Here is a 26672-nt window from a genome sequence, read left to right on the forward strand (position 1 = left end):
ATTTGTGGGGCTTGCCCATTGACCCATTGTGATGTGTTCATGATTTGTCTCATGTCCTTTGTTTCTCCATTTAGGTGACTTTCAGTTTGCTGTGGCCTCAGAAGATAATTCTGAATTTTGGTTAAGCACTGAGAAAAGTCCATCTAGCGCCCAGCTTATAGCATATGTGGGAAGGGTGAGTCAAGGAAAGGAGAAATTCCTATATTTTTTAATCACAGGAGCCATATTGTTCTTGAAAGATGTCGGGAGTTATGTACAGTGACATTTAGCTGGAAGAAGTAAGGCAAGAAGAGTTTGTTTTCGGTGTAAACCCAGTGTATGCGAATTGCAGTAACTTCCTGTGTGTTTTCAGATGGGATCTGAGTGGACAGCTCCTGGGGAGTATACGAAATTCAGTTCACAGGTGTCTAAGCCTATAAGGTGAGTGTAAGTACCTGTATCTATGATATCACCCAACCTGCTGTCATAATATAGCTACATGCAATGGCGTATTGTGCCACCTTGTAGGTCAGGTCCACCCTGATATATTTTAAACTGGCTAGGGGTCATGAGAGAATGTAATGTGTTCTGGACATTTCATTTTGGCAATATTGTAAACTCTACGCTGGTTTTGAAGAGACTCCATTTTTATTTATTTTGTTAACCCCATTTGTGGTAAATCACATTCTGGCTTAGAACTACAGGAAATGTGACCTATAACAGATCAGGTTCCAACATTTAACCATTTTTAGTCAAACACCTGTAGACCGCAATTTGGGAATCTTGCAACCACAGAGTCTCTGAACCACAATTCCCATCAATCACAAAATACCATTTATTCCTAATGCTCCATGTCTACATATTTTATAGCTAGTTTCCAGTTGTAATATTGATTATTTTAATAGGATCAGTAAGTTGTATTAAGAATATGTCACTAAATTTTGCATGTCTCTCTCTTGACTCCCCCACCCCTTTATTTTGTTCTGCTTTAGCCTATGATTGTCTGTGTAAGCATTTTCTTTGCAATCTCAGCTGGAGAGGTTTAAAGATAGTGAGCACTATACTCTACACCCAGAATCTGATAAGGCCGCCCGACTTGTTGGTTCTTCCCATTTAACTAACCCTCTGACCCAGTGATAGATCATGACATGTTCAACACCATAAACATTATATATATATACACACATATACATATTTGGGATATAACAACTACTTTAAAAGAGGTCCATATTCAACCCCTGATGCAGTTACCTGATGACAGCACTAGAGAATCCAAGATCTCATAGCCCAACACAAAGACAATGAGTGATATCAGAAATCTTCTTAGAACAGACTAAGCATGTCTTTCTTTCTGACACACCTTACCGTGACAATAGCTTTCTTATAGTTTATTGCAACAAAAAGTGGGACTATGGGCTAGCCTTCACTGCTTCTCCGTCTGCTTCTCCTTTCCTGTCACTCGCTCCTCCAGCTGCAGGATGCGTTGTGCCAAGGAAGAGTTCTCATGCATGATGTTTGAGATGTGTGTAGCATGCTGCTTGAGTGAACACTCCACGTCATGGAGCAGCATGTCTACCTCCTGCAGACGTGGGGCAAAGCTTTCTAGCTTCTCATCTAGGGAAGCAAGAGCATTTCCCAAAGCATAAAGCCGCTCTTCAAGAGGATGCCAACATTCTCTCACTCTGTCTGAGGTTAAAGAGTCCACTATCACAGAGTCTCCTGTATTTGTGGCCAGTACCATAGAGTCAGTGCTTAATGTGTCCCATTCAAATGAGTCTACTGAAACCCCTTCTAAACCAGTTTGAAAGGGGTCCGTCCCCATCACTGCAGCAGATACCATTCGCGTTACACCGATGCCAACAGTACCCATAGTTAGGGAAGCAACAGTAACTGCTCCCAGTTCAAGGCACTTCATAGGTACTGGGCCAATGTCCCATTCTGCCCCTGCAATACCGAACTGCAGAGAATTAAAAGGAGGTCCCATGCCAGCTGTTTCTAGGGACAAAGTGTTGTTCTTTGCCAAGGCAAACTGCAGCGATTCCGTAGGCAAAGGGTTGACATCAGAGGCATCCAGGTCAAATGTTTCCATTCTTGTTGGTGAGTGGTCATTCAATGCCACATGTATTCTATCTGTGCCCACCTCCTGGGTCTCAGTGAGCTCTGCACCCACTGTAAAACTATCTTCATTGTCCAGAGTAATGCCAGTCAACTCTTGCTTCCTAGTCACTACATCAAACATTAAAGAAGTACCATTTTCTATTTTTGTGCCAGTTGCGCTTTGCTCCACTGACTCTATGTAGTCCATGGTAATCCCTGCTTCGTCCTGCTCCCGAATCCCTTTACCAGATGTCAAATTATCAGTTGGTTCTATCTCACTACCAATTGTCTCTCTTTTCTGTGTTTCTCCACTACCTGTTGAAGAATCATTGGGTTCCACCGAGATGTTATTTGAAACTTGTTCTTGCCATTCCAAGGAGTAGGCACATTCTGTATTAACGGTTGGGCAATCAGTTTGCTCCAGATAGATACCTGTTGTGTCCAGCTCTAAGCCTGTAGCGTTTTGGGGAAAAGTTTCACTGTGAGATACATTTATCCTGTTTTCAGATTTGTCTGTCAGTACCGTGGGATCTACACTTTGAGGTCTCATGGTCACCATGCTTCCATAATCCACCATGGTCTCCTCCTGTATGTCCATGCCACCTGTATGTATAGGTTCTCTCTCTCACTCTGCATTCATATAATCCATGATTTAGTAGTCAAAGTACCAGGTTTCAATGTTTTTCAGCAACGTGAATTTATTCCGAATTAGTACTAATCATCTCCTTCGATATGGTTCTGCCAAATCATTCCCAGATTGTTAGCAGTTAGTGCACTGTCCGGCTCGGCTGAGTAACAATTTTTCTGCTCTCATACTTCACATCCAAAGTCATTGTGTTCTGCCTCTGTTTTCATCTTGCCCTTGTCCAGGTACTCACAATCTGAATCCTCTTAACATAAACCTAATTAAGTGACTCATGAGGATGAATTGTAAAGGATAAGGGACATTTAGTCGTATTATGAGAGTTTATACGCAGCAGTGCATGTGAGAACCTTTGTTTTTTTTGTCTTTGGAATTATAGGTCTGCCAGCAGAAATACACTTGTTGTATTTTAAAGAATGAGTTTAATATTTTCTTATCTGTAATTGTTTAGCCTTGAGTAAGCAAATATGTTTAACCGTTTCTAAACAATATAAGATATGGCAGTCAAAAATAAATTAAAAAAAACACATAAATCTGTTTATATGCTGTGCAGTGTAACACAAGTCTTGAAAAGTATGATTTGCAGTGGATACGTGAATATATTTCAGTCCAGAGTAGCCGCAGTATTTTAGAACTTCCTGCTATCCTTCTTTTCCTTATCACCCTGCCTGCCTCATTTCAAAAAAGTTACTACCATCCCTAAAATGAAAAAGTAGACTCATTCTCACACATCACCTCTTTTGATGCTTCTCATAGAGAGCTTTCCATTGAAGGAATGAGGCACTCGCTGCACTTGTACTTCTTGTCACCAATGCTTCTATACGAGAATGCGTCACCAATGCTTCTATACGAGAATGCGTCACCAATGCTTCTATACGAGAGTGCGTCACCAATGCTTCTATACGAGAGTGCGTCACCAATGCTTCTATACGAGAGTGCCTCCCCAATGCTTCTATACGAGAATGCCTCCCCAATGCTTCTATACGAGAGTGCCTCCCCAATGCTTCTATACGAGAGTGCCTCCCCAATGCTTCTATACGAGAGTGCCTCCCCAATGCTTCTATACGAGAGTGCCTCCCCACTGCTTCTATACGAGAGTGCCTCACCACTGCTTCTATACGAGAGTGCCTCACCACTGCTTCTATACGAGAGTGCCTCACCACTGCTTCTATACGAGAGTGCCTCACCACTGCTTCTATACGAGAGTGCCTCACCACTGCTTCTATACGAGAGTGCCTCACCACTGCTTCTATACGAGAGTGCCTCACCACTGCTTCTATACGAGAGTGCCTCACCACTGCTTCTATACGAGAGTGCCTCACCACTGCTTCTATACGAGAGTGCCTCACCACTGCTTCTATACGAGAGTGCCTCACCACTGCTTCTATACGAGAGTGCCTCACCACTGCTTCTATACGAGAGTGCCTCACCACTGCTTCTATACGAGAGTGCCTCACCACTGCTTCTATACGAGAGTGCCTCACCACTGTTTCTATACGAGAGTGCCTCACCACTGTTTCTATACGAGAGTGCCTCACCACTGCTTCTATACGAGAGTGCCTCACCACTGTTTCTATACGAGAGTGCCTCACCACTGTTTCTATACGAGAGTGCCTCACCACTGTTTCTATACGAGAGTGCCTCACCACTGCTTCTATACGAGAGTGCCTCACCACTGTTTCTATACGAGAGTGCCTCACCACTGCTTCTATACGAGAGTGCCTCACCACTGCTTCTATACGAGAGTGCCTCACCACTGTTTCTATACGAGAGTGCCTCACCACTGTTTCTATACGAGAGTGCCTCACCACTGTTTCTATACGAGAGTGCCTCACCACTGTTTCTATACGAGAGTGCCTCACCACTGTTTCTATACGAGAGTGCCTCACCACTGTTTCTATACGAGAGTGCCTCACCACTGTTTCTATACGAGAGTGCCTCACCACTGTTTCTATACGAGAGTGCCTCACCACTGTTTCTATACGAGAGTGCCTCACCACTGTTTCTATACGAGAGTGCCTCACCACTGCTTCTCTAAGAGAGTGCCTCACCACTGCTTCTCTACGAGAGTGCCTCACCACTGCTTCTCTACGAGAGTGCCTCACCACTGCTTCTCTACGAGAGTGCCTCACCACTGCTTCTCTACGAGAGTGCCTCACCACTGCTTCTCTACGAGAATGTGGAAGACATTAACATGCTAGCTTGCAAATAAGTATCAGAGTGGCGCTGGAAAGAGGAGTAAAGTATATTTTTAACTTTTTTCTACAGAACTTCTAGTCCCAGAAAAACAAACAATATTATTGGGACTATATGTTCCGTTTAAAGTGGTCAGCACGGTCAGTCACCCTTTCCGTGGTTTGCAGCTATCTGGTTGAGACATTAGGTGGTGGAATCCACTTCTACATTTTCTTTATGTGAAATACCTTTTTGACCAAGGATGATCTCCTAAAAGATATGGCAGAAAGTCAAGAAAGCTTCTGAATTATGAATCTTTGTGTAGATCGAGAAAACGGCCTACTCAGACACCGAGCTCTAAGGATAAGTCAAGGAACCACAACAGAACGTCTCATCAGGTAAAGCATTGGGAGCGAAGCTACGAGTATTTTCCTACATTGTGAAGATTTGTTCCTACCAGGTATCACGGGGTCTTTAACATTGTTCGAAAGGGGTAAATGATAGACTTCCTCAAGGATCCTCCCACAGGCTTTCTTTTCTTAAACAGCTTCTGCCAGACTCTTTAAAGTTATTTTAGAAGAGGTTTTCAAGCTGCGAATGGATATTCTAAAAGAAAGCACCAGTGCAAAAAGAAGTCTAGGAACATATTCTCTCTTTCATTTTGTTTCTGCCAATATGAGAGATCCTGCTGACCTAGCCAGGTTTTAAAAAGGCTGAACAAGTTTGTGTCAGTCAAGATCATTCTTGTGATAAATGATTATTTAGAGGGTAGAGGAAATCATATATTTTTAGGACGGTTTGTTTTCTGCCATTACAGTGACCTCTATCCACCCCCCTTTCTGTAGGAAAGTTAAGTTAAACCTATTTTAGTCACCTCGTTTCTAGCACGGAGACACCACCATTACAGTTGCCCACTCCTCCTCCTTCATCAGTAATCATACTGACGTTTTCCATGTTCTCGCCCAATCAATGCTTCTCTTAGAGAATCCTTGTGGATAAGAAGCTCTTTATTTCAATGCACTTTATGAGAAGCATCAGAGGAGGTGATTACAGAGTCTGACTCAGGAAGACAGTCTCTAGAGGTGTGTTTAGCTCTGCAATGGAAACGTTATTGGATCTACTAATCGGCAATGTTTTAAATGACAGGAACACTGCACCCAGACCCCTTCACTGAGATTAGGTAGTCAGGGTGTCTGTATGTTTTGCATCAAGTTGCACATAAACACATACGCTTCCTTTTTCTTACCTATTGGAAGTGGAAAGAAGGAATGGAAATGTCAGTTCAATACCTTTACATTTTGGCTTTTAATTTCTTCATTTAAAATCTATTCTGACCTTAAAGATAGTGTTTCTATGCTTGGACTCTGATTACATGAATTTTCTGCCAGCATAGTGTCCAATGAGATTGCTCTCGGAAAATGTTGACAAAAATATTTTACTAATAAAACAAAGTATAAACAATTGTATTGCATAAAGCTAAATATAACAATCATTATAAACATTGTGACAAGAAAAAAAAAACTTCATTGTTGATGCATAAATATTCTAGAAGCAGATTGAGAACATATTGTGTACAATTTGCCACCCGATCTCACCATGACATTTTATGCCCAGGACGTATTGTGGTTGGTTATATTATACTTTCTGTAAAGATTACGATGTTCATTTATAACCAAAAGTCAATAAAGGAGATGAGAATCTAGTCCCTGGAGCAAAGTACACATGATTAAAAATATGATTTATAAACGCTAAGAGCACAGGTTTCACATAATTCATTATATTGATATATGATTATATCTCTCATTGCTTAAAAATAATTAAAAACCTCTAGCATGTTTACTGTTGCAGTGTCACACTGGGAACTCCTAGCCTTTTCTTTGTGAGTTTTATGTCTGTGATATCGATGGTAAGTGGTGAAAGCTGTAGGGGTTATCACCCGCTAAACATGACACTTCTCTCCCTTATAGATGGACAATTCTATCTCCTCTATAACACCTAGGTTACACCAATATATGTATTTTAAATGTGTGTAAGCCCTGGATATAAGTTTGTGTGCACTCATCTTAATCCGTGTCTGTCTTTTTACCACTTTGCAGATTAATGAGCTCCCGACGTTATTACTTTGAACTACTTCACAAGCAAGACGATCGAGGTTCTGACCATGTGGAAGTTGCTGTGAGTGAGCAGGCTCATGGCTTTAAGTGACGTGTGGGAGGTTTTATTAGTGAAGATAATTGTTCAGAAAGGGAGCATTATGCTTTGCTACAAAATGTAACCAATTATGCGCAAAATACATTGGTGCTCCCAATATCCCATCATGCAGGGAGGACATATTATTATTATTTTATTATTTATATAGTGCCATCAGATTCTGTAGCGCTGTACAATGAGGCCGTGTTCCGAAATGCTGTGTTCATGCTTTCTAATTTGGGGCGAATGTATTGGGAATGTGGCAGAAAGTTTTAAGGGCTAGCGATAACGTTGTAATACATGGTGTAAACGTTACTTTATGCTTAGAGTGCTTTAGATGTTTACTAGACGTTACACAGCTTGATCCTGAAGCTAGCAATATGATATCCTATAAAATGAAGGGGTTTAAAATAAATGTCATGGAAGAATAATAATGCACATCAATCATAATATGCTATTATACAATACTTTACAGTAGTGATCTGATCACCTCCTCTCAATCTAAATGATTGGTGGAGTGGGGTAATATATATTTATCTATATTTTTAGCGGGTGTTAATGCCCGTAATAGGAGCCCACATATATACGATAAAAGTTACCAGATGTAAAGATATGTACATTTTTCATAATGGTGATTTTGCTGCAAACAAAACCTTAAATGGTAAGCAACAGCAAAGGGTAAAAGCTACAGACATCACAGAAGCCAAATCCATGCCCCCACAAACAAAGACCTCTTTACAAAAAGGAAATGATTGGGGTCCAGTGTTCCCAGATGTAATGCTATTCAGTACCCAATGTTCCCTTTCTAGGGGAGCCACAAATTTAATTACTAGCTTCGGCCTTTCCTCGCTCTGCACTGGCTTTTTTCTGTTTTTGTTTTTGAACTTTGTGAGGGCATAGACAGGAGTTAACTTTACTAACATGTGAATCTGTGGGACCCATTTAAAGCATTTCGTTATATTTTGTCATTTGTTCGATCTGTAAAGCTGTGCAGGTCTGACAGATCGCATGTATATAGTGACTGTTTTGTGTCCGGAAGTTCAGAGCAGGGTAACGTGTTTGGGTATTACACATTTTTCTCTTCATATTACTTTACTGCACTAGACTTGCCACAGGGCAGTTAATATATATATATTTTCCATATATTATGGATTTATATGGCTCTTACATTTAGTGACCAATGGTGGATTTTGAACACTGATAAAGGCCCCCAAAATATATATCAAAATATTATTTTTTTCCCCATATATTTTTCATAGTATTAAATAATTTGAAAAGATTGTCCAACAATATTAACTTGATGCCAAAGTATCTGACAATTTGCCTTCCTTTTGTATCTTTATTTCACCACATACCGGCATTAAATCAGAGTATATCCAATTTATAAATGCAACTCTCCCACAAACATTCACACTTCCCACTTTTAGAAAAACTCTGATTTAATGCCTGTATGTGGTGAAATAAAGATACAAAAGGAAGGCAAATTGTCAGATACTTTGGCTTCTACTAAAGGAGATCTTTAAAAAGTGTCCACTGTCCTAATTTAGATAACAGATGTATGGGCACACACAGGATGTCCAAAATGCAGACTTTAGTGGAAAGCAATGTTTTGGCTCACACAAGAGCCTTTCTCAAGCCACCTTTTGTGTGAGCTGAAACGTTGGCATTCCACTCCAATAAAGTCTGCATTTTGCCATCCAGTGAGTGCCCGGACATGTGTTCTCTACGTTTGGTATATTTTGAAGGATTTGCTGTTTGCCAGGTTCGTGTGGTGCCATAGTTTGGATCTTCTCAAGAAATGGTGTGTGCTGTTCCTGTTTCGTATTTTGAACAACCTCTTGTTCTTGTCAATATTTCTAAGAGCTTGTCTCAATTGTTCCTAAAATCTCCCCTTTATAATCTAGTAAAGCGCTATATAAATGCCAATAATAATGACAATATTTGTTAATTTAATTTTTAACAGTGGCGTTTAGCTCTCCCAGGCACGAAATTTGAAATTGTGGACTCTCCTTACCTGTCCTTATACACAGGTAACCTACTGCCACTGTTTTCCAGATTGGATGTGAATAGATCTGTCATTGTGTCTACCTCACTGTTTTTTAAATAATTGCATTACTAAATTAATATATCTTTGTCAGACGAGACTCCACACAAGATGAACGATGTATCCCACATACCACAGACCCTCTCCAAACGTGGCAATCACCCCTGGGGGATGGATAAAGAGGAGCCTCCAGAAGACGTACTGCGGCAGGACCCAAGGGACTATTTTTTTATGAGTGAGCAAAATAAGTTATTTTGAAGATAAAAAGGACATGCACCATTTTGAGACAGCAGTCTCATTCAACGTTTTAGCTTTCAATGAGACTGTTGCCTCACTCTGCTGGGTGAAAAAGCAGGTAGATGTTTTTTTTTTTTTCCTCCATATTTACTTACTTATTCTTTCTAATGCTTTCCAGGGGGGACATTGATCTAACCAATCAGTGTTGTATCCATAGGAATGTTGGAAAAGTGCATTAGGCATGCTTGACAGGTTGTACATGTGGACTTGGAAAAATCTCTTCACCTGTGCACATTGTGACCCCTGGCCGGGGTCACTAATACAGCTGCCGGTGCTGCCGTATGGTAGCGCCCCCTGCCTGTAGGCACTATAAGTGCTGCATCTCATTTACCTGGTTATAATGTTTGGAGAACTCTGGCTCTGTCCTTTCCCATGGAGGTCCTGTTCCACATCTCTATGCTGCTTGGACTAATGAGAAATAAGCCACATCTCCAGTGTCTCTAGTGTTTAAATGCTCCACAATAAATGGAGGGACTGCACTGGGTGACCCCAGGCTCTATAACCAATGAGATACAATGGTTAGAATGCAACAGTGTCCCTGGAGAGAGAGATGCAAATTGTCTGATATGATTTTAAAATAATGCGTCCTTAATAAATGTAGCATTAGATCAGTTATTCCCAACCCACTCCTTAAGGCTCCTCATTGTCGGCACACCCATTGGTCATTATAAGAAACGCCTAACTCTTGGACTGTTTGTGATTTGTGAGGACTGAGTTGGGAACTAGTGTTTTAAATCAGAGCGTCTTTTTGGGGCGGTTACTTGACTTATATTTTGCCTTGTTTCTCATGGGCTCTGTTCTCCTTTCTAGCTCCTATGATTGAAGAATCCAAAGTGGAAAATGTGCTTGTGCCTTGTGCGTATAACCCCACATACGTAGTGAAGGATTTCCCCATTGCACGATACCAAGGACTGCAATTTGTGAGTACCTGCTCTTTCTGTAGCCACTTTTTAGTGCTATATATATGTTTATATTTTTATTTATCTAGTGCTTGCAACATGCTTAACGACAGGTGATCAAATACAGCTCGTAAATAGAGAGCCTACTTTATAGCTAATTCTGCACTAAACATCTATAATGTTCTTTATTCTCTTTTTTACAGGGTTATGGGGCCATTCAGATTGCTAAATCCAGGCATTGTTCATGCTAATCAACCTAAATGTGCCTGGCTTTGCTCTGGATTGTAGCCGCACTGTGCGCCATTAGACGGCTAAAATACAGGACTGGATGCTTTAAATCTGGGCCCAAATTTGAAAAAAGAAAATCAGAATTATTTGCAGTACCAGCAACCACTGGGCAAATCTTAAACTATCCCTCGGCAGTGCAAGGGTTATTTATGTGGCCGCTTGCAAGCTAAACTCTAGTTTTCCAATAGTTTTTATTAATAAATACTTGTAGATTTTTGTTTATTTAAATTATTATTTGTAATCAAATTTTCCATTATTTAAAAAATAGGGGCAAAATTAGACTCACAGTGCTTTTTATATTATATCTAAAACTAGCAACTGAGCAGACATTAGCCCTACCTGTCCGTCTCACCAAGAGAATTGTGAGTTGGGCCATTAAAATATCTGAAGTCTTTTTTCTTGTAAATCTTCTGGTCATCCGCCCCAAAAAAGACCAAATAAAAATCCTTCATCACACAATGCAAATCTTTAAAATAAGAAAATTCCGATCACAAATTTTTTTTTAAAAAATCAGACGCAACAAAAAAGAATTTATTTTTTGCCCATTGAGGGCTCTGTGCAAAATGAGGCTTCAAAGCAGGAAGAGCCTCTTTAATAGCTTTCCCACACTTGAATTCACAATAGAGTGCTCTGATTGGCTGGTTTGTTAGCCAACCAATCAGAGCGTTTTAACTGATATTGAAAGCGTTCTATATATATATATATATATATATATATATATATATATATATATATATATTTTTTTTTTTTTTTTAACTATTTGCAGCACAAACGATATTTGAGAAATATTGATGCAAATTCGCCAAGCCCCAATCTAACTCGGACAAACGTTTCATCATAAACTTCTTTTTATCGTTTGCTAATAACTTATTTTTTTTTATATTTTTCTGCTTTTCTCTCTCAAGGTATACCTTACCTTTGTGTATCCCAATGACTATACCCGTCTCACTCATATGGAAACTGAAAACAAATGTTTTTATCGAGAGTCGCCGCTGTACCTTGAGAAGTAAGTTCATCTGCTCAATTTTTCCTTCCGAATTCTCAGATCTGCCTTCTTGACATTTAATACTCTGACCTGTTTCTGTAAATACAATCGAGCCTCTTGCCCGAGTTATCAAAGTATTTTCTCCCTTTACTTTCTGCATTCTCCTGATATTTGGACCACGGTTATTCCACGCATAGTGCTCAACATCTCAGTTTTTCTTTTTTTTTGTTTAGGTTTGGATTTTACAAGTACATGAAAATGGATGATGAGGATTCTCCACAGATGCCATTCTTGTTTTTTAACCGCCCACGTATGTACAGTATATAACCCCCTTGTAATCACACTCATTAGGGGTCTCCTTAAAGCTGTCGTTTCACTTTCTATGGTTGTGCATGTTTTGTACAGAGCACAGATGGATACTGCTCCAGTGCGGTGGTCCAGGTTTGCAGGGAAAAGTAGTTTTTACTTATGTGAACCTGCCATTTTCTTCCATAAAGTTCTCTTCAGCTCCTGGTGCTTCATCTACCAGGAGGGAATGTCGGCACTGTTCTCTCGCGCATGTGCGAGTACAAATCTAGTGTCCGTGGAGGATCCATAGACATCAAGAGGCCAGATTCTCCCTCACTAGTGACAGCTGAGGGTTTGGCAGAGCTTGTCGGCAGTAGCTCAGCCTTTTGTCAAACATAGGAAAAATACACAAGACAAAGTAGTGCTTACTTTGTCTTCTGATACCGTTTGACTGGAATTTCATTTTTTTTCTCCCTATGAAATGTTAATTTTGTGAGGGAAATGGGGGCATCCTGCTTAAAAGCGGAAATGTTATACCCTGACCCTAACATTTTCACTGTGTGGCTTTCTAAAGCATAGAATGTGACCACAATTCTGAAAATGTAATTGAATAGGTGACAATGAAAGCAGGTTACATTTCCATGCATGTCCAATATTTAATTGCAGGGATTCTGCCATTTTGTAAAGCGCTGCGGAATTTGACGGCGCTCTATAAAAAATATAATAATAATAATAATTATTATTTTAAACATACCGTATAGGCGGATTGGATTTCAATTCATCACAACTGGTTGTTTAATGTTTTGAGACATTTGCTATCACTCTAGCAATGACTTTATTAAACATTGTTGTTGCTTACACAGATGCTATGTATGTATGTGGTTCTAATGTTCTATGAATAATAACTATGTAAGAACGGTTAGAGAATTCTGAGTACAATGGAGAGAAGGGCATCTGAGCAGCACCTGGATGAAAAAGCGAGATAACTGTTCCTTACATTTTATTTATCCATTGTATCCTGAAAATGTTGGTGTAGTTTGGCTTCTGGGTTGGCTTCTGTCCAGTCTTTCTTTTTCTATTATTTACATAACCATTTTATTTCTACGCTGCTCTCTGCTTTACTGAACAGATAACTCCCTCTTTATTTGTCTCTCAATCTGTGTATCTCATCGCAGATTTCTTGGATGAAGATGATGAAGAGGAGGCATTGATAACTGGGACTCAAACCAAGCAGAAGACTAGAGAAGAGGAAATCAGAAACCATATGCCACCCAGTAGTCCGGGTCAGGAACAGACCTATAGTCCACATACTGATTCCCTAGGACTAAATATATCCAATGGCAGCATGGATACATCAGTGCAAAGTCGGACTCTTATGTGGGCACCAAGGGAAAATCTACCATCTGCACAACGGGGTCATAGGAGAAATACCTTGCATCTGGGAGAAACTGCAGGAAGGAGAGGGGAGCTAGAACCCACAGTTGGGAGGTCTGAGGTTAGAGCAAATGGTGTATTGGATATGGACCCTACAACAAAAAAGATGTCTGAAATTGGCGGTGTAATGGTAAAAGGAAAGTCGGAAATGATGACGAGACGTGAGCACTCCGATAACCGAAGCAGAACTAAAACTCTAGCTCATAAAGGAGTGCATGAAAGACCAGATTTGGCGGAGAAACAAAGTAGGATAGAGGTCCGGCCTAGTGAAGGATATCATTCTGAGCTCCCCACCAGAGAAGAAGCTCCAAAAGAAAAGTTAAATGGCAACACAGCAAATCGGAAAGAGCCAGATAAAGTTTATGTTACACGTCTTCTTTCTGGAGTTCGAAAATCCAGAAGAGTCTTCCCTGGTATGCTCTTGCCTCAACCCAAACCCCGTAAATCTTTCAGTCAACGTGACAATGCTCGGTTTGCTGCACCTTCCAAGCCTCTTCGTGGAGGTAGAATATCCAAGGCTTGGAGCCCTCCTGATACCTCTGAACTTTTCAATTGGGAAGGCCAAACAGAGGGCCCTGAAATTATTCTTCCTACCTCATCAAGTTCCCCTGGAGGGCCACAAACTCACGGCTTGTCTTCTGAAAACCCAGCAGAAGAACTGCAAGATTATAGCTATGAAGAAGCGGAACCACGGCAGCGTTGGCCTGAAGAGGCCATCGACTGGCAACGCACATTTAGTGTTGGCACAGTGGACTTTGAGATGCTAAGGTCAGACTGGAATGACCTACGCTGCAATGTGAGTGGTAACTTGCAGCTCTCAGAGGCAGAGACTGTGGATGTGGTGGCACAGTATATGGAGAAGCTGAATGAAAAGAATGGAGGGTGAGGGTCCTAAAATGTTATAAACCTCAAACCATGTCTTAATTTGCTAAATGTGTGCATACCAACACTATTTAGAACAAATTGTAGGTTAAATAGTTCTAGAATTCCCCTCTAGCCATCTTCCTATGTACTTTCATTAAGCATTTATTGTTTTATCTACTTATCCACCTTTTATCTAGTGAAATCTATTCATTATCTGCCATGTTTCTTTCTTACACGCACTCTTTAACGTGTTTCTTTCCCATCAGAATATACACTTTACTACGTATAATTAATGTAGAGAAGCGCCGTGATTCTGCCAGAGGAAACAGATACCTTATTGAGCTGGAGTTGGAAGAGCGAGGACATCGGAAGGTGAGACTGGCCCAATATGTGTACCTACTGATTCATCGTGGGGCAGGTAGTGACAGTGATGAAAGCCCACCAGCAGAAACCCCTGAAATTACTCCCAGCCCACAACTTCCAATCTACACTAAACCAATCTTATGCAGACCGGTGAGTCTGACCTGGAATCCACGCGCCACGGTACACTTTGTTATTCCTGGTGAGTGCAGCAAGAAGGTGGGGGATATATTTATGATGTGTGGTATGGTAAAGCTCATAATGAATGGCACATGAAAACTTGCATGTCCCATTGTTTGTCACCTGGAATTACAGGTTTAGTTGTTATTGTTGAATGTGTAAGATTCTGATGCCCTTTAGGCTCAGTCCTCCTTAATTATAACAACTTGCAGCTCACTGTTTGCTGGCATGATTGAGATGATATCCCTGGGGACATTGTATAAATTCACTGACACTAGAAATATATGGTATGTCCATTAAAATATAAATCCAACATTCTACCACAATGAACCTCCATTATAGGTTTTTAATATAAAAGTTTTTTTGTAATAATTGTTATATGTTTATCTTTTTTATTTTTATATATAATGTGTCTATCGATTTGGATTTTTCTCTTTCTGTGCTAAGTTTATATTACTAATGTTATAAATACCTTATATACAAAACTTTATATATAATTTTTAATACATTGAATTGTGCATCCTTGCTATTTGACCATTGACGATAATTATTATATTGTTATTCCTTTTTGTATGCATCTAATTATCTGGAATAAAAACATTATAAAATAGCACTACACTCTAAAAGAGAATAAACAAAGGAACCGAGCAGCACTCCTCCCTCTCTCTTTTGTCTTCTATTGGCATAAAATACCACTCCCTATACCGTGAATCCACTTGCTCCACCTAATTATTATTTTTCATTTTTCTTTCAATTTACCTATCCATTCTTACTTTAATTCTTTCTTTCTTTTTAATACTCAGCTCTTTAAATTCCTACTTACGTAATTGTTTTTATCTGCCTGTTTAGTAAAGAACCAGGCTCGCTGGGTTCAGCAACTGATCTCGGATCTGGAATTCCTGTACATCAACACCAACGACGAGCAGTTTAATCTCATCATTGTGGACTATGATAGTGAGGATATGGAAGTCGAGCAAGCTTTGCGGCGTGCCAAGATACCAAGGTAACCGTATCGACAATATCTATTAATTGCTGTTACAATGTACTTGTGTTTTTTTTAAATTACGGTAATTTAATAATATGCATGTGTTTATTTATTAGATTATCCATGTCTCTGATTATAGTGAGGGATGTTCTAGTGTAATTGAAGGAATGGAGTCTTTGTAGGCGTTGTCTGAAAATGCAAAGATTTATGAAACTGTGAGAGGCAAAGCTCCATAACAACCGCAGGTTTTTTTTAGACAAGAACAGGCTAACGATGTTTGCAAGGGTTTTTTTGTTTATTTCTGGAGGAAGTTTATGTGCAGTTGTATGAGTTTAAAGTACGTGTGTGACAAATATTAAAATTCCCACAAGTCAGAGGAGATGTCTGGGAAATTTGATGTCCGGCGGATTGTTCAGTAGAGGAACTGGTTCTGTAAAATCCAGAATGTGGAATTTGTGAGGTGTCCTTCCTTGTTCCAGATAGAGTTGAATTTTGTACAAAAAAAATATTTATTCCAGTCCGGAATTCACGTTTTTTTTTCATACATCTGATGCATTATTATAAAACTGAGCGTGGGTGGGGGGTGCTGTGGGGGCCTGCTCTGGTGGGAGGGGGGGGTTGCTGCGGGGGCCTGCTCTGGTGGGAGGGGGGGGTTGCTGCGGGGGCCTGCTCTGGTGGGGGGGGGGGGGGGGTGCTGCGGGGGCCTGCTCTGGTGGGAGGGGGGGCCTGCTCTGGTGGGGGGGGTTGCTGCGGGGGCCTGCTCTGGTGGGGGGGGGGTTGCTCTGGTGGGAGGGGGGGATTCTGCGGGGGCCTGCTCTGATGGTGGGGGGGGGGGTTGCTGCGGGGGGCCTGCTCTGGTGGGAGGGGGGGGGGTTGCTGCAGGGGCCTGCTCTGGTGGTGGGGGGGAGGGGGGTTGCTGCGGGGCCCTGCTCTGGTGGGAGAGGGGGGGTTGCTGCGGGGGCCTGCTCTGGTGGGAGAGGGGGGGTTGCTGCAGGGGCCTGCTGTGGTGGGGGGAGGGGGGTTGCTGCGGGGCCCTGCTCTGGTGGGAGGGGGGGGTTGCTGCAGGGGCCTGCTCTGGTGGTGGGGGGGAGGGGGGTTGCTGCGGGGCCCTGCTCTGGTGGTGGAGGGGGGGGGGGTTGCTGCGGGGGCCTGCTCTGGTGGGAGAGGGGGGGGTTGCTGCGGGGGCCTGCTCTGGTGGGAGAGGGGGGGTTGCTGCGGGGGCCTGCTCTGGTGGGAGAGGGGGGGTTGCTGCGGGGGCCTGCTCTGGTGGTGGTGGGGGGGGGGTTGCTGCGGGGCCCTGCTGTGGTGGTGGGGGGGGGGTTGCTGCGGAGGCTTGCTCTGGTGGGAGAGGGGGGGGTTGCTGCGGGGGCCTGCTCTGGTGGGAGGGGGGTGCTGTGGGCTCCTTCTTTAGTGGGAGTGGGGTGCATTGGGGGCCTGCTCTAGTGTCTAGTAGGAGGGGGGTGCTATGGAGGCACCTGTTCTGGTGGGAGGGTGGTTTGGCTTATGATATTGCTTTCCTTTGCTGTTTTTCTGCTTAAAATACTATTAATTATTACTAATTAGTAATTACTACAACTACTTTGCCTCTTTCTCAGTTATCAGTACCTAAAGAGAAGTGGGAATTTTGAGCGAGCAGCCGGTTTGCAAGCGGGAGTGGATACTATAAAGGTGAGTTAAACATCCAGTTGACTGTGAGTTCTATGTTGGAGGTGACTGCCTTCTCTGTTAATTGCTGTGTGCTATTTTTATTTTGTGCAGGACAATCATAGCATTGTGTTTCTGTGTGATCTACACATACACTTCCCTCTCTCGGTGTTGGACAGTGTGAGGAAGCATTGTGTGGAAGGGCGGCTGGCTTTTGCTCCCATTGTAATGAGGTTAAGCTGTGGAAGCTCCCCGCTACATCCCCGTGGTGAGTATTCAATACAAGCTGTTCCAACATAGTAAAAATGTTACCATTATTGTAAAAACGTTTTTAGAATCCAGGCTTTTGTTTTTTTCCTCTTTGACTACCTAAAATCTTTTATTCTTTCAGGATACTGGGAGGTCAATGGATTTGGTCTTTTTGGGATTTACAAGTCAGATTTTGATCGAATCGGAGGCATGAACACAGAGGAATTCAAGGACCGCTGGGGAGGGGAGGATTGGGAGCTGCTGGACAGGTGAGAAAATATATAAATAACACACACACACATACGCATGCTTATTCACAAGCAAACTATTGCACAAGTCTCCCAAACAAACTCTGTCAGTTGGCACTTTTGGGAGATTTCTAAAAATGGTGTTCTAAACAACAGAGCACATTACTAAACGTGGTGCAATTACCATGGAAACTAGTGGCAGCAGGCAAATTCCATTATCCTTTTGCCTTAATTCACTACTTTCTACTTTTCATGATACTTTGATAAATCTACAGTGTTCCTTTAACTTGAATCGTTTAAACCCAACATTTTGCTTTTGAGTGAAAAGCTAGTTCTGTGTCAATCATAGCTCCTTAGTTGAAAACATGTGCTGGCCATTTGGCTAATACGATCAGCCAATGAGCAGTGACTATCGGCATGTACGCTCATAGTGGATGTGATTCTCTCACTCCTGCAGTGAGGACATATTTTAAGATGAGATTGTTGCATGGACATGCTTTTGGTTCCCCTATTTTCATTAAATGTGGAAACCGGATAGATTGAGAGCCACAAGTACTTTAAAAAAAAAAAAAAAAAAAAATACAAATAAATAGAAAAAGTGTAAAGCAAGACATAATTATTTTTTTTCCTTTAAACTTTTATGCTCTTGCCCTTACTACGATTATGGTCTGTTTTATCTCTTTATCTCACCAACATATTCAACATATCGTTCCTGTATGTTTTCTTGTAATTGTCCAATTTATAGTTAAATCCCCCCTCTAATAAAATGTAAGGTGCTATGGCATCTGTTGGCGCTATATAAATGGTGAAAATAATAATCTTCACCTTGATGATTCCTTTAGAAATTTAAAGAGACATTCCACTGCCCAAATACAAAAAAAATGAAAATCACTGTTTAGTAGACAAATTCCTAATGAAAACTTGCAAGCGTTAAATTGTGTGGTTCGGAAATTCCGTATCATATTCAAGATATTTATTAATCAAGCATTTACTGATCCTAAAGTAGGCTTATTGTGTTTGACAGCAAAAAGCAGGAATGCTCCACCAAACAGTAAGTCCCTGTCACCTAAACACTGAGTGCATATCTACCAAACAGCGGGGACTGTCACCTAAACACTGAGCGTATATCTATTAAACAGCGGGGACTGTCACCTAAACACTGAGCGTATATCTATTAAACAGCGGGGACTGTCACCTAAACACTGAGTGCATATCTACCAAACAGCGGGGACTGTCACCTAAACACTGAGTGCATATCTACCAAACAGCGGGGACTGTCACCTAAACACTGAGCGTATATCTATTAAACAGCGGGGACTGTCACCTAAACACTGAGCGTATATCTATTAAACAGCGGGGACTGTCACCTAAACACTGAGTGCATATCTAGCAAACAGCGGGGACTGAGTGCATATCTAGCAAACAGCGGGGACTGTCACCTAAACACTGAGCGTATATCTATTAAACAGCGGGGACTGTCACCTAAACACTGAGTGCATATCTATTAAACAGGACTGTCACCTAAACACTGAGCGTATATCTATTAAACAGCGGGGACTGTCACCTAAACACTGAGTGCATATCTACCAAACAGCGGGGACTGTCACCTAAACACTGAGTGTATATCTAGCAATCAGCGGGGACTGTCACCTAAACACTGAGTGCATATCTAGCAAACAGCGGGGACTGTCACCTAAACACTGAGTGCAAATCTACCAAACAGCGGGGACTGTCACCTAAACACTGAGTGTATATCTAGTAATCAGCGGGGACTGTCACCTAAACACTGAGTGCATATCTAGCAAACAGCGGGGACTGTCACCTAAACACTGAGTGCATATCTAGCAAACAGCGGGGACTGTCACCTAAACACTGAGTGCATATCTACCAAACAGCGGGGACTGTCACCTAAACACTGAGTGTATATCTAGTAATCAGCGGGGACTGTCACCTAAACACTGAGTGCATATCTAGCAAACAGCGGGGACTGTCACCTAAACACTGAGTGCATATCTAGCAAACAGCGGGGACTGTCACCTAAACACTGAGTGCAAATCTACCAAACAGCGGGGACTGTCACCTAAACACTGAGTGTATATCTAGTAATCAGCGGGGACTGTCACCTAAACACTGAGTGCATATCTAGCAAACAGCGGGGACTGTCACCTAAACACTGAGTGCATATCTAGCAAACAGCGGGGACTGTCACCTAAACACTGAGTGCATATCTACCAAACAGCGGGGACTGTCACCTAAACACTGAGTGCATATCTACCAAACAGCGGGGACTGTCACCTAAACACTGAGTGCATATCTATTAAACAGGACTGTCACCTAAACACTGAGTGCATATCTATTAAACAGGACTGTCACCTAAACACTGAGTGTATATCTAGCAATCAGCGGGGACTGTCACCTAAACACTGAGTGCATATCTAGCAAACAGCGGGGACTGTCACCTAAACACTGAGTGCATATCTACCAAACAGCGGGGACTGTCACCTAAACACTGAGTGCATATCTATTAAACAGCGGTTTATAGTGAATATCAGACTTGGGAGATTTTTTTTCCCCCAAAATCAATTCTCAATTCAGCAACATTGGAGATTTGTTTCTACTTGGCTACTTTAAAGTAAATGATGTTGCCACAATTTGCTGTGAAGAAAATGAGACCACTTTTATTTTAATGTTCCTCCACCCCCGTAGCAGAGTGTGGGTAATTGTGCTGTTTTCTCAGAGCCAGAGTGAATAACAGGACAGCTTGATAGGCAAGTGAAAAGGGCTGCTTTCCAGTTGACAACAAATATCTAGAAATATTACCAAGAAACGTGATTCCAGGCCTCTCGGTTGCACATTTTGGGATCAGTTTTTGTATATTCAGTCCAGGCTTCAATAATAATATTACACTTAAAGTGAGTCTGAAGGGCCTTTATAAAAGTGGAAAGAGGGAGGTAAAGAGCGATCATTAGGAATGGCCTTCCAGCAGAACAAATTAGGACTTAACTGAAATATGATGTCAATAGCCAAGTCTGTAATATACATTTAATGAAAATGGAGCGTCACATGGAAGCAAATAATACCGAAATTCTAGGAGATTTTCAGTTTTACTCCCAAGAAGTGACACTATAGAATTTAAAATCCAAGCCTTTGTCTCCAACTCTATATTGTTCTCCTATTTATTTAGATCCCCACAAATCTAAATAAAAACTGTAATAAAAGGTATTATTGCCTTTTTTCCCTCATACAATAACCAGAAAATAGAGGTTTATGATACGCAGTTCTAAAAGGAAAATGTAAAAACTCTCTTCTGTGTAGCTGATTCATGATCACTGGCTCAAAGACCGTGTAATCTCTTTTTAAATCTTTAAGAGAACAGGTGGACAAGCATTACAGATGTTACTTGATAACGGTAATATCCGCTTATACAAGTGGATGACATGTGACAATAATCAACGTGTTATAAATCATTTAAACATGGAATAGCTATACTCAAACTTAGGCAGACAATGTAATAGAGCAGCCGGAAATGCTAGCAGAATGCTTGGTTGTATAGGGAGAGGTATTAGCAGTAGAAAGAGGGAAGTGCTCATGCCATTGTACAGAACACTGGTGAGACCTCACTTGGAGTATTGTACACAGTACTGGAGACCCTATCTTCAGAAGGATATTGATACGTTAGAGAGAGTTCAAAGAAGGGCTACTAAACTGGTTCATGGATTGCAGGATAAAACTTACCAGGAAAGGTTAAAGGATCTTGGCATGTATAGCTTGGAGGAAAGACGAGACAGGGGGGATTTGATAGAAACATTTAAATACATAAAGGGAATCAACACAGTAAAGGAGGAGACTATATTTAAAAGAAGAAAAACTACCACAACAAGAGGACATGGTCTTAAATTAGAGGGGCAAAGGTTTAAAAATAATATCAGGAAGTATTACTTTACTGAGAGGGTAGTGGATGCATGGAATAGCCTTCCAGCTGAAGTGGTAGAGATTAACACAGTGAAGGAGTTTAAAGGGAATCTCCAGTGCCAGGAAAATGATCCGTTTTCCTGGCACTGGAGGGTCCCTCTCCCTTCCACCCACCAATCCCCAGATACTGAAGGGGGATGCGCATTAGGTCTCCCCATAGGAAAGCATTGAAAACTAATTTCAATGCTTTCCTAAAGGGATTTGAGCGACGCTGGAGGTCCTCACACAGTGTGAGGACGTCCAGCGACGCTCTAGCACAGGTTTCCTGTGCTATAGAGCAGGAAGTGACCTCTAGTGGCTGTCTAGTAGACAGCCACTAGGAGGTGGAGTTAACCCTACAAGGTAATTATTGCAGTTTATAACAAACTGCAATAATTACACTTGCAGGGTTAAGGGTAGTGGGAGTTGGCACCCAGACCACTCCAATGGGCAGAAGTGGGCTGGGTGCCTGGAGTGTCCCTTTAAGTATGCGTGGGATAGGCATAAGGTTATCCTAACTATAAGATAAGGCCAGGGACTAATGAAAGTATTTAGAAAATTGGGCAGACTAGATGGGCCGAATTATTATTATTTTATTTATATAGCGCCAGCATATTCCGTAGCGTTGTACAAAGGGTGGACTAACATACATTTAATTGTAACCAGACAACTCGACGTACAGGAACAGAGAGGTGGAGGGCCCTGCTCAATGAGCTTACATTCTAGAGGGAGTGGGGTATAGCGCTACGGAATTTGTTGGCGCTATATAAATAATAAAATAATAATAATAATAATAATAATAATAAAGGGTAAAAGTAGGGGTACGAAATAAGTTGTTAGAAAAGGAATGGTTCTTATCTGCCGTCACATTCTATGTTTCTAGGTTATTTATATAGTGTAATAAAAAAATCTGTATACAAATAAAGTATAAATAATAAAGCACTGACATTTACAAAATATAAGTGTAGAAGACTTATGGCTTCCCATTCCTATACAGATTGGAAAGAAAACAGGGGAAAAACAGATACATAAACATAGAAGTGTAGGTGACCTGCATGAATCATGGCAAGATGTATGGATTGATGGAGTTCCAGAAAAAAATGTAAAAAATATAAAAAGTGTATAAAATATTTATAAAAAGCTAAAACATTTTTTGAATGACTGAGATCATGATGTTCTCAACTGGGGAGACGGGGACCGCAAGACCACTGCAGCAAGGGTTCAAAGGTGAGTAAATCTCTCTAAATACTTTCTAGAACCATATAGCTTTAGGAATGAATGTATTATTGGCTTTTAGTCTGTGAATCCCATATTCACATTACAATTCTAATTTTATTATTCGTTTCTATGACAGCTTGCTTTTGTGCTGAGCTACAACTTTATTTACTTTGCCAGTGGCTTCCAAATATCTCAAGCCATATTACCACCTTTAAGATTTATTTAGTCTGTTTTGTTAAAACTTCCTGCCAAGTCCATCATTGCAGTCGGTTATGTCAGCCATCAGCAAAGTCTAGCGGCTTAACCTGCAGTCTGATGTGATAGTTAAGGTGGAAGCTAGGCTTCCTCCTGCATCAAGAACTCTACTGTCACAAGGTTGTCAATCTAGCCACGATTTGTTGGGAATAGACTAGGATTTACCACTGTCAGTGTCTCACCTTGCTCCTATCCAAAGTTCACATCTGCCCACCACCATGATGGGCTTCCGCATGGCCTCCCCGTGTGCAGGCTATGTCACCTCGCCACTCAGGACCTTCGGGCACCGCAGAGTCCTAGCACCGTCTTTAACGCTGCCAATATCGTGATTGACCGCACCAGTGTCCCCAAATGGCTCATGCACAGACATCTTCTGGGACATTATTAGAGGCGACTGACATCCTGCATCCTCTATTGATGCTGTTAGCGGCACTTGCTGACATAATAATGCAAGTTACAGTTGAGCTGTGCAGATTGATTGTAACGGAGCTCCCTGTACCCGTCCTTATAAGGACTTCAAATGTAACGGAGCTCCCTGTACCCGTCCTTATAAGGACTTCAAATGTAACGGAGCTCCCTGTACCCGTCCTTATAAGGACTTCAAATAAAAACATAGAAACATAGAATGTGACGGCAGATAAGAACCATTCGGCCCATCTAGTCTGCCCAATTTTCTAAATACTTTCATTAGTCCCTGGCCTTATCTTATAGTTAGGATAGCCTTATGCCTATCCCACGCATGCTTAAACTCCTTTACTGTGTTAACCTCTACCACTTCAGCTGGAAGGCTATTCCATGCATCCACTACCCTCTCAGTAAAGTAATACTTACTAATATTATTTTTAAACCTTTGTCCCTCTAATTTAAGACCATGTCCTCTTGTTGTGGTAGTTTTTCTTCTTTTAAATATAGTCTCCTCCTTTACTGTGTTGATTCCCTTTATGTATTTAAATGTTTCTATCATATCCCCCCTGTCTCGTCTTTCCTCCAAGCTATACATGTTAAGATCCTTTAACCTTTCCTGGTAAGTTTTATCCTGCAATCCATGAACCAGTTTAGTAGCCCTTCTCTGAACTCTCTCTAAGGTATCAATATCCTTCTGAAGATATGGTCTCCAGTACTGCGTACAGTACTCCAAGTGAGGTCTCACCAGTGTTCTGTACGAGACCTCACTTGGAGTATTGTACGCAGTACTGGAGACCATATCTTCAGAAGGATATTGATACCTTAGAGAGAGTTCAAATGTAACGGAGCTCCCTGTACCCCGGCTGGGTACCTCTGCCAAGGACCGCTTCCTAGCTGGAACAGGGGACAACCGCAGCACTTCTGCCCACAGTCGCCGTGGGTTGACTGGGGCTCTGGAACCGCTCCTTCCTGGAGTCGAATGGGGATTTAGCTCTAGTCCAAGGACTTTCCCCGTTGAATCCCCTGCAAGCTGGAACAGCAGACACAGGAGTAAATCTTCTTTCCCTCCAATAACAGGACGACACACAGTGTTGGAGTGTAAGCTGGAATGGGATTTTATTGGTGCCACACTGGCCTTTTATGCAGGTTTCCCAACAAGGGCGACACCCACATGGACTTGTTGGGCACAAGGACACAAAGTGAACAAACCAATAAAAACAGAGTCATACAGTGAGACACTCCCATACACAAACAATAGCATCCCTCCTCTGTGCTTGGGAGATAATTGAATCAGGAACTGTGCTAATCTAACCCAATATTCTCCAAGCACAGAAAAACATACAATTTTATGAAACCCCAAAAAGTACCTTAAAACCACACAAAAACCCCAGTCACATCCCCGATAGCCCCAATCTGGGTAAACAACATATCCAAAAATTACCCAGATCGGTTCAGGGGTTCAGGAATTTCCTGGAAGTTATAGTTTTAACCGACCACAAGCATGGCCCCATGCCCAAAACAGTTCCAGGGAAATCAGTGCTAACAGTCGGTCAAGTTCTGTAGTCTTTTTCAGGTTTCCCTGCCGGGCCCATAGTCTGTAGGCAGGAGGCTGGCATGCAATCTCCTCCAGGAGCTCATGGCAAACTCATGTAAAAAGGGGAGTTTGCCACAGTGATGAAAAATGATAAAGGCATGAGGGGTGTATCCCAGCTACCCCTGTAAATGTCACACCAAACACTACTCATTGCTGGCAAGCACTGTGCCTTTTAGAGAGTTGATTGCAAGACTTACTAAGTTTTTCCTATTGTCCTGCCTGGTTACTGATCTTTTGCCAAGGCTAATCACTGGTGAATCTCCTCTGCCTGGAGGAACCGACCTGTCTGATCTGACTATGCCTTTTGGATTGCCCTTGTCTATACATCGTTTTTGGTGCTTTAATTTTGGAAGCACTGGGTCCTATCCTTCAAACTCTGATATCCAAAGAAGGAAATATCCCATCAGAAGCAGATTTTATGACACACTAACTACTAAAGTTATGTTGGTTTGGTTGTATTGTGATGCCTTCTAATTGTTGCCCATTTTCTCACACAAATGTAAACTTTGCCATTTCTTAGAAAGTTCAGTGTTTAGATTTGTAAGAGAACATGCCGCTAGTGGCCGTCGATAGTGGAAAGTACGTCCAGGCACTCAAGGTTTCTTCAAAAAGGCAGCTTTATTGAAAACTGAATGTGCAATGTTTTGGCCTTCACAGGGGCCTTTGTCAAGCTTGAGCCAGAGGACGATGTTTAAACCTTAATTAAAGGGACACTATAGTCACCAGAACAGATACAGCTTATTGAATTTGTTCTGTTTAGTAGAATCATTACATTCAGGCTTTTTGCTGTAAACACTGTCTTTTCAGAGAAAATGCAGCGTTTACATTACAGCCTAGTGATAACTTCACTGGCCACTCCTCAGATGGCTGTTAGAGATCCTTCCTGGGTCATGGCTGCCTAAAATGCATCCAAACATTCAGTATCTCCTCCCTCTGCATGCAGACACTGAACTTTCCTCATAGAGATTCATTGATTCAATGTATCTCTATGAGGAGATGCTGATTGGCCAGGGCTGTGTTTGAATCATGCTGGCTCTGCCCCTGATCTGCCTCCTTGTCAGTCTCAGCCAACCATATAGGGAAGCATTGAGATTGGATCAGGCCACCACTTCTGATGATGTCAGCAGGCAGTGGGCAGGTCTAAAGGAAACTGGGACAAAGCAAGCAGCTCCATACTTGAATACAAGTAAGATTTTTACTATATTTATGGAGGCATGAGGGGCTCAGGGGGCTAGATGGTGGTTTTAACCCTATAGGGTCAGGAATACATGTTTGTGTTCCTGACCCTATAGTGCTCCTTTAAAGTATTGAATTCCATTTTCTTTAGCATAGTTCAAAGAAACGTGCTCTCAGATGAAGTTAATTCGAAGAGACAATCTTATTTGGTGCTGGTATATTAT

The 26672-nt window shown here is 41.7% G+C and overlaps 1 protein-coding gene across 2 annotated transcripts in view; it reads left to right on the forward strand.

The window, feature by feature from the left end:
* Window positions 1–26672, forward strand: part of B4GALNT4 (beta-1,4-N-acetyl-galactosaminyltransferase 4) — a 60769-nt gene that overhangs the window by 16656 nt on the left and 17441 nt on the right. For both annotated transcript variants that reach the window (XM_063438581.1, XM_063438582.1), the window contains exons 7-20: window positions 75–175; window positions 353–420; window positions 6991–7069; window positions 9048–9114; window positions 9223–9363; window positions 10236–10345; window positions 11518–11618; window positions 11831–11907; window positions 13061–14201; window positions 14450–14745; window positions 15573–15726; window positions 17304–17376; window positions 17467–17620; window positions 17744–17870. In XM_063438581.1, coding sequence (XP_063294651.1) covers window positions 75–175; window positions 353–420; window positions 6991–7069; window positions 9048–9114; window positions 9223–9363; window positions 10236–10345; window positions 11518–11618; window positions 11831–11907; window positions 13061–14201; window positions 14450–14745; window positions 15573–15726; window positions 17304–17376; window positions 17467–17620; window positions 17744–17870 — 2689 coding nt within the window. The remainder of the gene's footprint in view (window positions 1–74; window positions 176–352; window positions 421–6990; window positions 7070–9047; window positions 9115–9222; window positions 9364–10235; window positions 10346–11517; window positions 11619–11830; window positions 11908–13060; window positions 14202–14449; window positions 14746–15572; window positions 15727–17303; window positions 17377–17466; window positions 17621–17743; window positions 17871–26672) is intronic.

Source organism: Pelobates fuscus, chromosome 12 (assembly GCF_036172605.1).
Source record: "Pelobates fuscus isolate aPelFus1 chromosome 12, aPelFus1.pri, whole genome shotgun sequence".
Lineage (NCBI taxonomy): Eukaryota > Metazoa > Chordata > Amphibia > Anura > Pelobatidae > Pelobates > Pelobates fuscus.